General features: G+C 43.2%; 1 protein-coding gene across 1 annotated transcript in view; it reads left to right on the top strand.

Moving 5' to 3' along the window:
- The window catches only part of LOC138295492 (calpain-2 catalytic subunit-like), a 196,360-nt gene that overhangs the window by 73,931 nt on the left and 107,450 nt on the right, over positions 1-14,979 (top strand). The window contains exons 3-4 of the mRNA XM_069233832.1: positions 4,599-4,717; positions 13,078-13,211. Coding sequence (XP_069089933.1) covers positions 4,599-4,717; positions 13,078-13,211 — 253 coding nt within the window. The remainder of the gene's footprint in view (positions 1-4,598; positions 4,718-13,077; positions 13,212-14,979) is intronic.

Genomic DNA, 14,979 nt, shown 5'->3' with positions numbered 1-14,979 from the left:
GATCTCAAATTAGGTTACCATCTTGATTTTTTTCTTTTCTTTTAGGAATCGGTTTCAACTTTTTCTGTACACATTTAGGGAAAGCAAACACATCTTTTTTACTGCCATTAATATATGTGAATAAAATCATTTTTCCTTTGCGAGGGAGGGATCTGAAGGCCCGAGACACACCAGTTTTATCTGCGGTAGGCTTGGATGCCTCGGTCCGTAGGCAACTATCTAGGCAAGCAGGACGGCCTGAATAAAAATAAAAAGACCTTTCCCTCTAGAAGGAAGTGATTCTCTCTCATTGATGGCTGTCCTAGAAGTAGCAGATGCCCTTCTGCCAGCGCGGCTTGGAGTTACATCAGTATCACAAGGGTAGTTGGAAGAGCTGCGTTATTGATGAAATGTCTGAGCTGGACCCAAAGTGGACAGGGGCTTCAGTCATGACGGTGGGCAGGTGTCTCTGCCCTGAAACTGTCACTGCAGGAATTCTACAGTGTTATCAGTAGCTGTCACAGAATGGTGGAACAAGCTTCTCTCACTTCACCAAAAAGGGCTCATTAACTGATTGAGTAGGTTGGGACCAATTCCTCCATGGGCCTCCTTCAGGGTGCATTGAAGGCGAACAGAATGGTTATTCTGAGGCTGCCTTTCTAAGTAACCTGAGTTCTTAGAATTCAGCTGGTACTGGGGAGGGGAGACTGTCAATGACAACAAGGCCTGGACCACTGGAATCCACTGAGGGGGCTTCACCTTCACACGTGGTGCCAGCACACAGCAAGAATATGAAAAGTGTATTAGGTAAGGCATAGTCCTCTCAGGTTGCAGAGTTTTGCTAAGGTCCCAAATGTTCGACTTTTCAGAGTCAAGAGTGTCCCGCATACACTTGCTCCAACCGTAAGAGTCATCTTGGTTCTTCCCGGCCACATTCTAAGGTGTGCCGAAGCAGGTAGCTTTTGTTCCATTGGAACATCCTGTGATTGAACAGACTTTCGGATAGTCTGACCAGGCACCGTACCTTGGACTTAAGGTCCACTACCATATTCATGAAATCACTTTGTTGTCATTTAATTTTGCAGAGTCCTGCTTTAGAGGTGGAGCAGTTGTGGCTGGCGACTGGACACAGTGGCGGGTGGGAGCAGGGGGAACAAAACGAAGAAAAAATAAGCCACCGCCACACTCCAGGCGCAGGCTCCCAGAGCAGCATTATGATTGGCTGGAGTGACCTGGCAGGGCGCTCCAGGGCAGACTGGGAGCCTGGATCTGCTATCTCCAACTCTGCAACATGGTGCCGAGTTGGAGAGGACCCTTGTGTGCATATGAGTTTGGCTGGCCCGAAACGGCCGGCCAAACATACATGCGCACTGAGGGGAGTGCTCTGTGCATTCCCTTCACTGCTCATCACCCCCATGGCCCACTCCTTTAAAGATAAAATGATAGTAAACACCGTTTATTATTGTTTTATTTCTAAAGGTTTGCAGCTGCTGCTGGGTTAGGAGCCGCCCCTGAATATGGAGGCCTCTGAACGTGAAACCTCAGGGTAATGAATGTTTGTAACACAACAAACTGTGCAAATGAAACCAAACCTGTGTGCAGTCCTGATGGTCTGGATTCTTTTCTACAACTTACTGTAGAACTGGGAAATTCCCCGGCCTTTCTTGTTTTTGTGATTACACATGTGCTGCCTGCACGTGTGAGAGATGTCGGTCAAGCCTGAAACTCCAGGTACAGCGACAATTTTTAAGAAACTGCTCTCGGTCGAGCTTGGTGTTCACTGTGTGACTGGTGTGAAGTGCAGAATCTCAGCTTGTGTAGTCAGATAGCAGGGCCGGACAGCTCAGGTATTCTCTCGAGCATTTCCCCAAGGGGCTGGAGACATTGGAGTTTTTTTTTTTTTTTTAAAGGCATGTCTGATATTTTTCCAGCTCTCCCAGGGGAGAGATGAGAGAAAGGGGGGTAGGGTGTATATATATATATATATATACACCACACACACACACACACACACACACACTCACACACTCACTCACACACTCACACACTCACTCACTCTGTTTGGCGCAGGTGTGAACATTTTTGTCAGGATTGCTTTTCCTTCTCAGTCCAGCTCTGTCAGATAGAGATTGGATCAGTATTGGGGAACTACTTAACATGCAGAGCTGGTGGGTCTCCCGACTCCAGTCTTGTTTTGAATTACTTCACAAAACTAACCTGAAAAGTGATACTGACAGACACAGTAATTGGCAGAATCTACTAGGAGGGTAAGGACAAGGATGAGTGTGGGATCCAAACTACTTTCTCACTGATGATATTGCTGCCTGGAGCTTCCATCCCAGAGGTGACTGTCGTCGAGTCGTGGTCTTTATCAAACAGCGGTTTACATGCAAACGTTTATGAGGCCGTAGCAGATGTGACGTTACGGCCAGAGCTGCCGAGTTTGAAACTGGGGAACCAAGTTAGTCTCGGCTCAGCACACCTGGAATCTGTGCAAATCACTTAATCTCCTCATGCCCAAACATTTGTTTTCAAAACGATTGTAATGTAACTGGTGCTCATCTAAAGCGCTCCAATACCTTCTGGTCGAGTTTTCTCTAGATAAAACTGCAAAAATAAGTTAATAAAATAAATAATATTAAAAGCAAATCTACAAATCCCAGGATACAACATGCTTTTGGCTAATCAAAGGTGTTAAACATGGCGTGGGACACGTTTTGCAGCTAAATAAGGGCACAAGTGTATTTATGGCAAGATTGGTAAATATCCACTGTCGACATGTTTATGCCTGGCTGTTCCTACAAACCTCACTCCAGTGCAGTGGAGGCTCATTGGAGGGAAAAGGGGTGGGGTAGTGCGTTGCGGGGGTGGATTGTGATTACATGGGGGAAAATAATTAATAATAAAAAATAAAACTACCTTTTGCTGCTCCGATCCGCTCCTCGACTGGACTGCAGGCACAGGCTCCCAGCTTGCCCTGCGTCCAATCCTAATGCTGAGTTCAGGCTGCTGCAGCATGAAAGCAGCATTATAATTGGACGGAGCACCCAGCCAGGGCACAGTAAAAGTCTCTGCCTGCCGTCGCCAACCCAGCAACGCAATGCCTGGTGAGAGCCCAGTGCACATGTGTGCCTGAGACAGCCAGCTAAACATACATGCGCACTCAGTCCCCGTCACAGCCCGTGGCCTGCACCTTTCACTATAAAAAGAAAATACATGTATTTTATTATCGTTTTATAGTAAAGGTTTTGCTGCTGGGGTGGGGGTGGGTTGTTGCTGCTCATCCGCAAAAGCGGAGGAGCCGCCCCTGATCTAGAGGCATAACTTGCATTGGGTGGGGGGCATACAGACCAGATATACAAAAGGTTTTTGCAGTTGTAAAATCTGTGGTGCAATAATTTCAGATATGCCAGATTACCTGGCTTGTGTTGCAGATGCTAAATCTGTGGTGCAATAATTTCAGCTATGCCAGATTACCTGGCTTGTGTTGCAGATGCTAAATCTGTGGTGCAATAATTTCAGCTATGCCAGATTACCTGGCTTGTGTTGCAGCAACTAAATCAGTGATTTGACCAAACTTCGGTACCTGTCGTCCACTTCTCTATTTGCAAATTGTCAACTATGAATCCAGAAAAAATGGTTCTACTTTTTGCTTTCAAACTTGACTCAAATTGCATGACCCATGGCAAACCACTACATGCAGATGAATCTTTAAACTTTCCTGCACAGTTTTAGTTCTGGCTTAGATACACCTTCAGCCGTAGTGCCAGTCTCATGTTTTCCAGTAAATCATAACAAAATACAGACATAGGTACATACATAGATAACCTTTGAGTCAACCCTTTTAGTCAATTGGTCTGTTTAAGTGTCATTCACATTTTGCTCCGCCTTCCAATGCATACAGGATGGGGCAGAGGGTCAGCCTACTTCATCCATTGTCTGCCTCGCACTTTGAATTACAGCTGTGTTGATTTTTGCATAGTTACAGATTTGCTGCATCTGCAACATAATCCAGTATCTGCTGCATAATCTGCAGATTTTAGCAAAAAAAATAGTTTCTAGCTCATTCCGATCAAAAGTTACAAAAAATATGGCGACTCGGGTTCCCTTCGCAAAGGTTGATGGGTCGTCTTTTAGTTACTTGTTGCTGTGTTTGGGTGCTAAATAGGTACTAACAAGGTAACTCTTTTCCAAGACACTTGCTAGGTGACAAAATATTGAAGTTATACTAACTCAAAATTTGGCATATAGTTTGCTTTTTCTTGCCACATAATTTAGTCATCGCCGCCGCACAATTTGGTCCTCCTCTGCCGCTTAATTTTAGTGGCCCGGCCTATATGCCTCCATCTCTCCAACAAACGTCTTCTGATGTCTCCTCGCGCACAAAGTTCCTCCACTGGTGCACCGTGATAACAGCACACGGTGGGAAGTTATAACGTATAATTTAAAGTTAGTCATAATTTTCATTTGAAGTATGGGTGCAAGGATGTGCTGGTTTTGGCCAGATTCGAACTCGTGACCTGAGTGCGTTTAACTTGCTGGATCAATTTCAAATCAGGCGTCATGTCAATTTCACTGTGCCAAATAAAACTAACACTCTGCTGTGGGTTTCTCTCTAGGTGACTGCTGGCTCCTGGCCGCCATCGCCTCCCTCACCCTAAATGAGCAGATCCTGACCCGCGTCGTGCCCCCAGACCAGAGCTTCACGGACGGCTATGCGGGCATCTTCCACTTCGAGGTACGGACAGCACATTGGGTGGACTAACAAAATGCCCTCTTGTCATTTACAGACTCGACTCCCGGGCGAGGGGACAGCGCCACCTGCCGCTCAGTATGACTGACAGCTTTGGTTAGATTTGAACATTTGTCCAAAGTGATAACTTAAAGACGTGACCTGAAGATCCTGGACGATGGAATTCTCCAATCCTGGGCCTTCGGGGGTCTGAGGTGTAGGAATGAAAGTCAAAAGGCAACAAGGATTTCCAAAAGCCAATAGGTCTGGTCTTGACATAGTTGTTCATGTTCTGTGTTATATTTTGAATGCAATGAGAGGCCACATACAGGTGATCATATACATACAGACCCTACCCTGATGTGCACTGGAACGCACATGTACACACAGTCAGGCCAGGTAGGAGAACATGCAGGAACAGGTTTGAAAATTGCATATATTCATGGCTGCGGGGTGCTGTAGCAGGGTGGGCATCTGGTGGGGGCCTATGCGGTGGTGGGTGGATGGGTGGGGCGATGCATACATAGCTGGATGGATAAAGAATGAGTGAATATATGAACTCGGGTGTGCGTTGATGAATGACTGCTTGCATGTTGGTGATGGATATGTTTGGTCGTGGGTTCATGTATGTAGGCGAGTGGGGGGTGTAAGTACGAGTAACTAGAAGTAAGAATAGGAATAGGAGCAAGTGTTTGTAGGAGTACGTATGCATGAGTAAGAGTAGCAGTAAGTAGGAGTAAGATCAGGAATGAACAACATTAAGTGTAGGAGTTAGAGTATGAATAATTAGAAGAAAGAGTTAAGAGTAAGTTGAGGAATCAGTGTAATAGGAGGAGTAAGAGAATACAGGATTAAGATCAGATGTACATAGGATTGAGAGTAGAAGTTGGAGCACGAGTAGGGATATCTGTAGAGTAACAGTTGGAGTAATTAAAAGAAAGAGTATGCTTAAGTGCGAGGACTAGTTGGTAGGAGTAATTGTGGGAGTAAGTGTAAGAGCCAAACTAAGCATAAACCTAAGTAATAGTATGTAGAAGTAAAAGTAGGAGTAAGTATGGGCCTACGTAGAAGTACCTGTAATAGTGACAGTGTATGAATGACTACAGGCAGCCGTCAGTTACACAGAATTACAAGTACGCCTAGGAGTATGAATAGGAGTGAGTAGTATTAAGAGTAACGAAAGCAGGGGAGGGAGTATGTGTCTAGAAGGAGTAAGACTGATAGACTAGGTCAGAACAGCCCAGCCCTTAGGCAGAGGCCGTGGAACGCGCCTGCTGCCTTGTGGCGCGGGCACTTCCCAAAACTTTGTTTAATTGATATAGATAAAGCAGACCGACCCCATGATAGATTTATGAAGTGTTTAGAAATGTCAATGACGTTGGATTCTTGCGCAAAAGCTCTCATGAGTCAGTCATTGGTGTGTAACTGCTGAAAAAGTAATGTGTCGAGTTCAACAACATTCAAACTGCCCTCCCAGGAATGTACTCGACAACCACATCGTTTTAAGTCAAGAGGCCACGTACTAGCATTAAATAAATATAAAATCACTTGCTGCAAATAGCACCGAGCGCACTTGGCGAGAGAAATGTAGGAACATAACTGGAATTCCTTTGACCAAAGCAGAGAGAATGTAGGAAAAAAACAGACAAATTGCCTGCCAAAAGGCACACAGGCTCCTAAAAGTCAACAAACACTTTTTCACTGAAATCACATACATGAAAGAAAAAGCACAAACACACGACTCATTTGTGTCTAATACACTGCAGTATAGTATGCAGACCAAACCTAAAAAAGAGATAGAAAGTCTACAAACGCCTGCTAACAGCCTTTCCTTCTCTGAGGATGCTATGTGTGTGTGAAACCATTCCTGCCTTTTAATGCACAGCATCAGTTTCTTGAGCTAATAACTTCCAGATTTGCTATTGAATTTTGCTTAAAAGTGTCAGAAGTGCCATCGAAGTAAAAAAAATATATATATATTCTAGCTTATTTTTAAGCAGCTTACCTTCGAATATGAGACACTGACCACTTCTCAAAGTGCAGTTAAAACCTGCAACTAGGCAGGATTCCATCACTAACAATACATCGACCCTCCAAACACCCGACGGCTGTGCTGTGAGCTCAACAAAGGTGCAAGAGACGCTGACAACAAAGCTAGTGGCTAAAGCGAGCTACCCCAGTGCCTACTCTTTGTACGCTAACTGTATGTCTCACTCTGCCGACACAGTCGGCTCCCTCTTCCTGGGAATCCATAGTCAGGCCTCTGCTGCCTAACCCCAGGTGAACCCCCCCATCATCTCACACAAAACAAGTCCACCCAATTCCAACACCCTAGAACCTTCCCTCTCACCTTCTCCAGCCACCTGCTGAGCCCACAACCTCCTGCCATTGGGTGCTCAGAGATGTTTGCGTCAGAAGATGCTGCGTCAGCCACTTCACCGTCAACACCTGGCTGGAGCCAGATCCACAAAACACCTTTCTGTCACCTACCATCACCCTCTGCTAGAACCACATCCCCGCCCTTAACACCTGCACAAAATCACACATTCCTCACAAATTCGTTAGGGTCCCCACTAAAACCTACACAGAAGAGCCAGAAAGGCAGCTCTTTCAATTTCCCCATTCCTATTCGTGGCACTGACCCGCCACACCCACCCCGTCTATTAACAAGTGATGTCAGAGTCCCCACACTACCAAGTAAGAGGGATCACTCGCCTGACCCGGGTGCTTAGCGACCTCATCCAAGTTGGATGCCCTCATGAGCAAAGGGAGATAACCCAGGATTGCCTTCATAAGCACCTTCTCTGTCTTACCATCTCCTGGGGATAACAGGAGGGGTAAACCCATGACATCTGATGCACAAGCATAAAGAATGCTTGCTTTCTTCGCCCGCCCTTTCCCCAGCACTAAAGGCATTGAGACTTTGCTACAGGATTATGACAACGAAAGACCCCTCAGGATCTCCCAAGAGCTCTTATTCACCCCTTTCTTTAAGACCAGAAAAAATAGAACTGCTTACTTTCCAGCAAAAGCGCAATGCATGATAGCCTGGTAGAAATTAAAACGGCAAAGGCCACCATAAACTGGACTAGGCTTTCTTCCTCTCCGTCACCCACATACATGCAGAACAGTTGCTACTTACTTCTAATACCATTAAAACTCCTATTCTTCGCTAAAACATAGATAATAGCAGCCAACATTAAACTTTCTTTTCCTCCAGTTAGACCATCTTCCACTTTAATCGAATAGGAAGAACTGATGGGGAAGAAGGGATCTCGGTTATACTCAGACTTTATCAAAAAATTACAAAAAATTACAGTTTCACACTATTTAAATTTCCTTCTGTAGAAATTAAATTGATCGACCCAGCCCGCACTATCTTTCAAGTCCTCTACTACCCACAGGATGCCAACATAACATTTGTAGGACATCTGATCTGATTCCTAACTATTAGCATGATCTCCTCAAGTAATTCATTTCCTCAGAGATTTAAACTCCCATTGAGAAGATCAAAGAAAGCCAGCTGTGCGACTAACTTCATTCCTAATAAATACCAAATAAACACAGTTGTACACTACACTCACTCACTATAAAATCTGCATTCCAGGCCTCCCCCCCCAATTGCTTCACAATGGAAGGTGGAGAACAAGACACCCTTCAATATACAATTCTGTCTGTTTGCTGTCATTATCCTAACTTCAGGGCATCCATACACCAGGCGAGAGATCATAATAACATTGGTCCCGCCAAACTTGCTGAAAGTACTACCTCATCGTTTGGCGCCATCCTTCCAGACCCTGATGTCAATTGACTTGCAAATCACTAACCTGAAACCTTAACAGGAATCATGGTTACAGTAGTCCTGAAAAACTAAAAAGAATAACATCTAAACAAATCGGCCCAGTGATATTAAAAAAACTTAAAGAAAGGAAGTTTCTCAGAGTATTATGTCCATAGACAGTGCGTATCTCGTTCCAGCTGTGGTCCATGGATTGCAGCAGTCTCCCTGTGCTTGGTCCAGTTCAAGAGGCAGACTTGTATGTTGGTCCCAGGACATGATCACAACGCTCTCTGGAGGACTCCGCTGACACGCTCTCTACTTTCTTCCACCTTAAAAGTTGCTAAATACTACATTAGCTGCTCCCCTGCCTCTAAATTTCCTTTCATCACAGAACTACAAAATCCTCCTTTCACAAGATTGCTCCTAATCAAACTTTCATGAAAATATAAGACGTGACACATTTGGTTCTTCCCAAACCAACATGGTCGCCTTCGCAGTCTGCAATGTTGTCATATTCCAACTAGTCTTAGCACTATTTTAGTGGGCCACTTCCTCTTTCTCCTACTTCGCGTTTCACGGGGATGAAACTCTCGAATGCTCCAGTAACTGTGGTGGGGGTTTCCCTTCCGTTTGCTTGCTTCTGGTTTCCTGTGTTTTCTTGCTTCATATCGTGGAATGGTGCTCCATTTCTGGAAATACTTGCATTATCTCCTGGAACCCTGCTTTATCTGTGGAATCCTGTTTCTGTATGGCCTGGTTCTCATCTATTCCAGTAAAGGTTAGCGAGTTCCAAGTTAATTAACAATTCTCTCATTTAGATATCCTGTCTGCTTGAAATGTTTTATGCTGCATGTTTTTTTCCTCCAACCAGTGACCATCCAAGGAGACCCTTGTTGCTTCCATGTGTTAAGCAACACTATTGCTATGAGAAGCAGCTTAAGAACAGAAGCAGGTGAAACTTTTGCATTCAGCTATTGACACAGAGCCACAGAGCATTTGAGGCTCAACACATTTTCAAAGCCAAATATGCCTTTTATTCGAAGGGACATAAACCAAGAAAACAAAAAAAACACCCTAAAACTGTCCAAGACAGTGAGGAGCCCCACACATCCTCCAATAGAAGAGAACACTAACTACTCCTGAAACAAGTGTGAGAAATTCTCCATCTGTTTGGAGAATAAGATGAAGAAGATAGAACTACGCCCACGACTTTGGTCGATGGCCTGTGACACCTCCCAGAAACACAATGCCATCTTTCAGAGAAGTGACCCAATCAGAATTATTAAACTCTGTCACCAAAACCAAATCATCCACTCATTTACACTTCTAAAAGACACAATCTTCTCAATTGCACCCTTTTGGAAAAATCGTAATGCCTGCTTTATGTTACTAGGCCTTGTTTCAGACTGTCCGAAATAGGGCATATCGCCTCCCCTTCAAAAAAAGAAAGAGGCACGGCTCCTGATGATCTAAACCATGTTTACCCAGTCTGGAAGCTACCTATCAAATGTCATGTAAACCTCCATAGAGGCTGAACTCAGACTATTCAGAATGCCCTCTTTGAGCTTCAATCTGGCTTGAGATCATAATGCATCACTGAAAGAACACTTCTAAAACTAGTTGACCGTGCACTTCAAATTCTAGATAAAGGTGACTCCCGCCAGCTCATCTTCTTTGATCTGTCAATTGAGTTTTGATAACTCCACTCTATCTGAAATTCTGAAAGACAGAATGGGGCCAAGAGAAGGTGTTCTTAGTCTATTTTCTTTTAATCTTGAGAACAGGTGCCACCATGTAACACTTCCCACCTCTCTCCCTCTCCAACCCCCCCAGCGCCCGATAAGGTGTTCCACGTGCGTCCACTTTGTCTCAAGCCTTTTTAAATCTATATATGAACCACTTCCTTCCTTCCTGAAACACTCAACTATTGCAGACCACTTTTAGGCTGATGGTGCTCACTATGAACATTCCCTCCCCTGTAGATATTCATAGTGTTTCCCCCTCTCTAAGAGCCCAGTCCTAGATAACGATGATCCCTTTCCCTCCCCCCCCCCAACGCACACAGGGTCCCAGTCCAAACCTGGCTCAGCCCATACTTTGTGCTGACTGCCAGCCTGCCCGTGTGGAATGCACCGAATCATCATACTTCTTTCTAGACAATAATTTAGCGTTGAATACTTTTTTTATCAACATTTTGTTGCCACGTTAAACCATCCATTGGTCAATATAAATGGGTACATCAAGCTTAGAACTGAACGACGAGCAATTCCCAGACAATTCTCCTCTGCCCCCTTTCAGCCGTCTCCTCCCCCAACCTACCCTTCTGCTCCTGTATCGAAATTAAGTTGCGGCAACAGTAGAGTTCTGGTTGTGAGCACCTATCATGGCCGTGACTGGACTCTATACACCTCTATGATGTTGGTGGATTGTAACCTAATAGCCGTCAATGGACAAGGATTTAAACCTTCAAATAGATATATACTCTTTACTGCAAGAGGCTCAGAATCTGCTCAAACTCTTGGAAGTTTATTAAATCACTCAACCCTGAAAATGGTTTTAAACAATTCTGTGTTAACAGTGTATTGCGTATTGTATGCGGCAGTCTACCCCTTTCTTTCTATTGCTGTATCTGCATTATGACCCACTAAACCACCAGCTTCTAAACCACTTCATTGTTTAACATAACAACAACATGACATCTCAGATCACACAGTGCATCTATTAATCATTGGCAGTATCTATGGAAGAAAATATTGGAGACCACAAAGTGAATTTGTGGTAAATAAGATCACAGCATATTGTGTACCAAAATATTTCTCAAGATAAATAATTTCTTGGCACAGTTTGAACAGTCTCACCTTGGCGCACAAATCTTTGGTCGTTTCCATGGACGGCCATGGGCAGAATTAATAGAAGGTTCCTATAGGGAGCACTTATCCCGCACAACATTTCTGCTCTTGTGGGTCCTTTGTGTGATCTTCGCTGCCTTGCTATGTCCCTCTTGGCCATTAGCATCCTCCACATTCTAACTCGCCTTGCATATTCCAGATCTTCCACCAGGCCAGAATAACTGTTTTGGAGGACGGCTCAATGCCTAAGTCCTGTACCTCGGACAATACCCAGCCCAGTACCTCTAAATCTGCTCACACCTGCAGATTACATGGAATAAATCGCCTACCGGTGTATGACACCTAGGACAGTTGGGCGAGGAGCGCCTTTCATTTTCCACAACCTTTAGGTGTATAGTATGATCCATGCACATAGCTTACGCTGAATAAGGGATATCCTTTCTGAAAAAAGCAATTTCCCTTTGAGCATCTTTGCCTCCTGCCACTTTTAGGGTCTTATGACAGCAATCAAGTTCCTCTCGTGGCTGAGGGAACAGTTTCAGTTTTTAACTATTTTACAGATAAGTATAGAATAAAAACACCTCTTTACCTGTCTGTATGCAATTCTAAATATAGATAAAATGGAAAATGTATTTTCCTGAGCGAATCGCTTGACTGTCAGACCAATAACTGGAGATTAACAAGTAGGAGTATTTAAAAAAAACAAGCACTGGCAAAGCCAATAGGTCTAGTGTTGTCCACCAGCCTTTTACCGTTTCAGTGCTTGTTTTTTGTCATGTTTTTGCAAAGGTTTACTATTAGGGAAGCGGCTCTCATCAGTCTAAAATTTTATTGGCTAAAAGCAAAAATATTTCTGGTCTTACAAAGCACATATTGTCAAAGCAGTCCGTGGCACATTAGAGAATTACTTAGTTTGCGGTTATGCTCCTTGTGAAAGACATATTGCTGTCACTCACAGTGAAGCTAGCCAATGGCTGAAGTGGGCTAACCCACTGCCCTGCACTACATGCCATGGTGAGCAGAACAAAAATGTGAGTGACAGAGTAACAGACCAATGGATAAGGAGGGCTGGCTGAAAAGCCCCTGTAAATAAGAATATTATCCATATATTCTTAGTAGATTCAGAAGGTCTTGGGTGCTCTAGACCTGAAAAGGAGGTTTCCTAAAAGAGCTGCAAATGTGCATGTGCTACAGTGCTGATGTTTATGGATAAATGTATCGTATATTCGTTGTTCAAGCTTCAAAACTTGTCTGTCGTCCAAACATACATGTACATTTACCTGTAAATAAGTTCAAAAATATGCAGTTATAACTTAATATTTTCACATAAAAAAATGAACATACACAGATGAAATGAGCAGAACATAAATATGGATACGTACAGACAGAAATGTAAAAATATGCCTACCATGAAACCTAGGAGCAGTAATTATAGCGCTTATATCCGATGAGTCTTATAACCTATTACAAAAAAATTGTACTGTGTAATGCACTTTATGACACTCTATGTTTAGTATGCACTACAGAAAACGGCCAATAAGTAACTGAGCAGTACAATAGATGGCATTTGTAAATAAGTATTATTTTTTATTTTTTATTTTTGTTTACCAGGGCAACTATTCAGTATCTCTGCAAATCATTCTAGCGTGCTCCACTGTCAAGGGCTGCTTGTCTAACATACCTTGCTCAGAGCTGGAACATTGTTCCTTTAAATAACCTTTTCCTAATTCTCTTAGTTTTGGCAGTATGGTGAGTGGGTGGAAGTGGTCATCGATGACAGGCTGCCCACCAAGGATGGAGAACTTGTCTTTGTTCATTCAAAGGAGGGCAATGAGTTCTGGAGTGCCCTGATGGAGAAGGCATATGCTAAGTAAGTAAGCTGGTCCACAGAAGCCCAGTAAACCTGCAAGGATTTAAAGATTTCATTGTTTCTAAACTTTTATATGTCCCACTGTTTATGTGACGATCCGACTGTCTCTTTACCTACAGTTTTTACAGTGCACATTTTTTTAAAATAGTTTTTACATATGTATCATTTTGTACTACTAGCCTTTGTGTTATTTTAAAAAAAAAGTCTTTTGCAAACCAATTTCACCAGTCTTTTTAAAACCACCTTTTAACTAGTAACCTTTGAAATCTACAGGAAAAAATGGAATGAATTTGCAGCTAATTTAGTTAAATAGTACAGGAAACAAACTGAAAATAAGTTATTAAAGATGCAAATCAATTTCTTATTAAAAATATAGAAACATACAGGGCTTTAAGTGGGATCAAAAAGTTTGAGGAGGGGGGTCTCTAAGGGGCGTGGCCTGAGAAGTGGAGCTATCAATCCTTTTCAAGGAGTGTGGTCTAGATAAGTAAGGGTGTGGCTTATACATGTAAACCTATGTATGGTGCCTCTCTATGAATTTCCTGTTACCTCATCCAGACATATCATACGGTAATAGACATGCACCTAAAAGCCAAACCTTTTGGCTTTGCCAGTGATTATTAGCGGTATCGGATAAATAAGTAACAACGATTTTGTTGTAACTAATTGAAATTGAAAATGTTTCAGTTCTAAAAATATGACTGTGAATTAAACATTACTAAAGTCTGTGGAAGGGATAGTGTTGTTCAGAGGGTCTCAATCTCTCTGGGTCTCCCCTGCACATCTCTTTCCTCTGCAAGTCTCTTTGTTAGACATTTAGGGCCAGATGTAGCAAAGGGTTTTACCCATTCTGTGTCTATGGGAAAAAGTGTTCGTACATATGGCCCTTAGACCTTTTTTCTCTCCAGGTCTTTTTGAAATCTTCCATCTCCGTATCAAGAACCTCACGACTTTCCGGTTTAGCACCTGTTTTTTTTCTCTCTCTCCTGCACATACTTCTTTGCATCTCCTTCATTTCACCATACCCCTACACACACAACACACACACTCACATTTAAGCACTGCATTTTATTTTACTTTTGCCCTGTCAATATTTCAACAACTGTGTACATTCTTCACACACTTTATAGAATAGCAATGCCAATTAGCACACATGCCCACTGCTCGGTGAGATCGGCAGAGGTGAAGGATTCGATGCACATGCATTCTGAACATATTTGTGACTCACTGACAGGCACTGTGAGGAACAACCAAAGAAACACAATCTTGCAAACCTCCTTAGGAAATACAAGATTAGGTAAAACTGTGTTTTTGTCAGCAAAGTGAAGGTCAGGAACATAGAGCCCGAAGAGGACCCCTTGCAATGTCAGTTTGTAATTACTGCCAGATCTGAGACCGAGAGGAACCCACCCTATTTAAAGTCCTACAAACATACTACATTAAACGATTCATCCTGTATACAATTTGCTCTATTGCTGAATTTTAAGAGATTGCAACTGTTGAATCGTCTTCCCTGAACACATTTTCTGCATGTTGAGACCTTCCTCGTTAATTTCTCTTCTTGTCAGCTATTCACAAAGATTGTTTAGGTCATGTATCCATATGATTAGCACTTCCAAGCACTACATCGGCCACCTGGTTCATGAGGATTCAGAAACAGTACACTTCTCCTCCCGAAAACAGCTACCTCTAAAATCACCTCTAAAATCACTCATCTGCATATTTGTCTTTACCCCTGTACAGGACCCCGCTGCCTTTTGGCTCTCCT

Source organism: Pleurodeles waltl, chromosome 5, assembly GCF_031143425.1.
Source record: "Pleurodeles waltl isolate 20211129_DDA chromosome 5, aPleWal1.hap1.20221129, whole genome shotgun sequence".
In the NCBI taxonomy this organism is placed as follows: domain Eukaryota; kingdom Metazoa; phylum Chordata; class Amphibia; order Caudata; family Salamandridae; genus Pleurodeles; species Pleurodeles waltl.
This window is presented reverse-complemented; position numbering and strand designations above follow the sequence as displayed.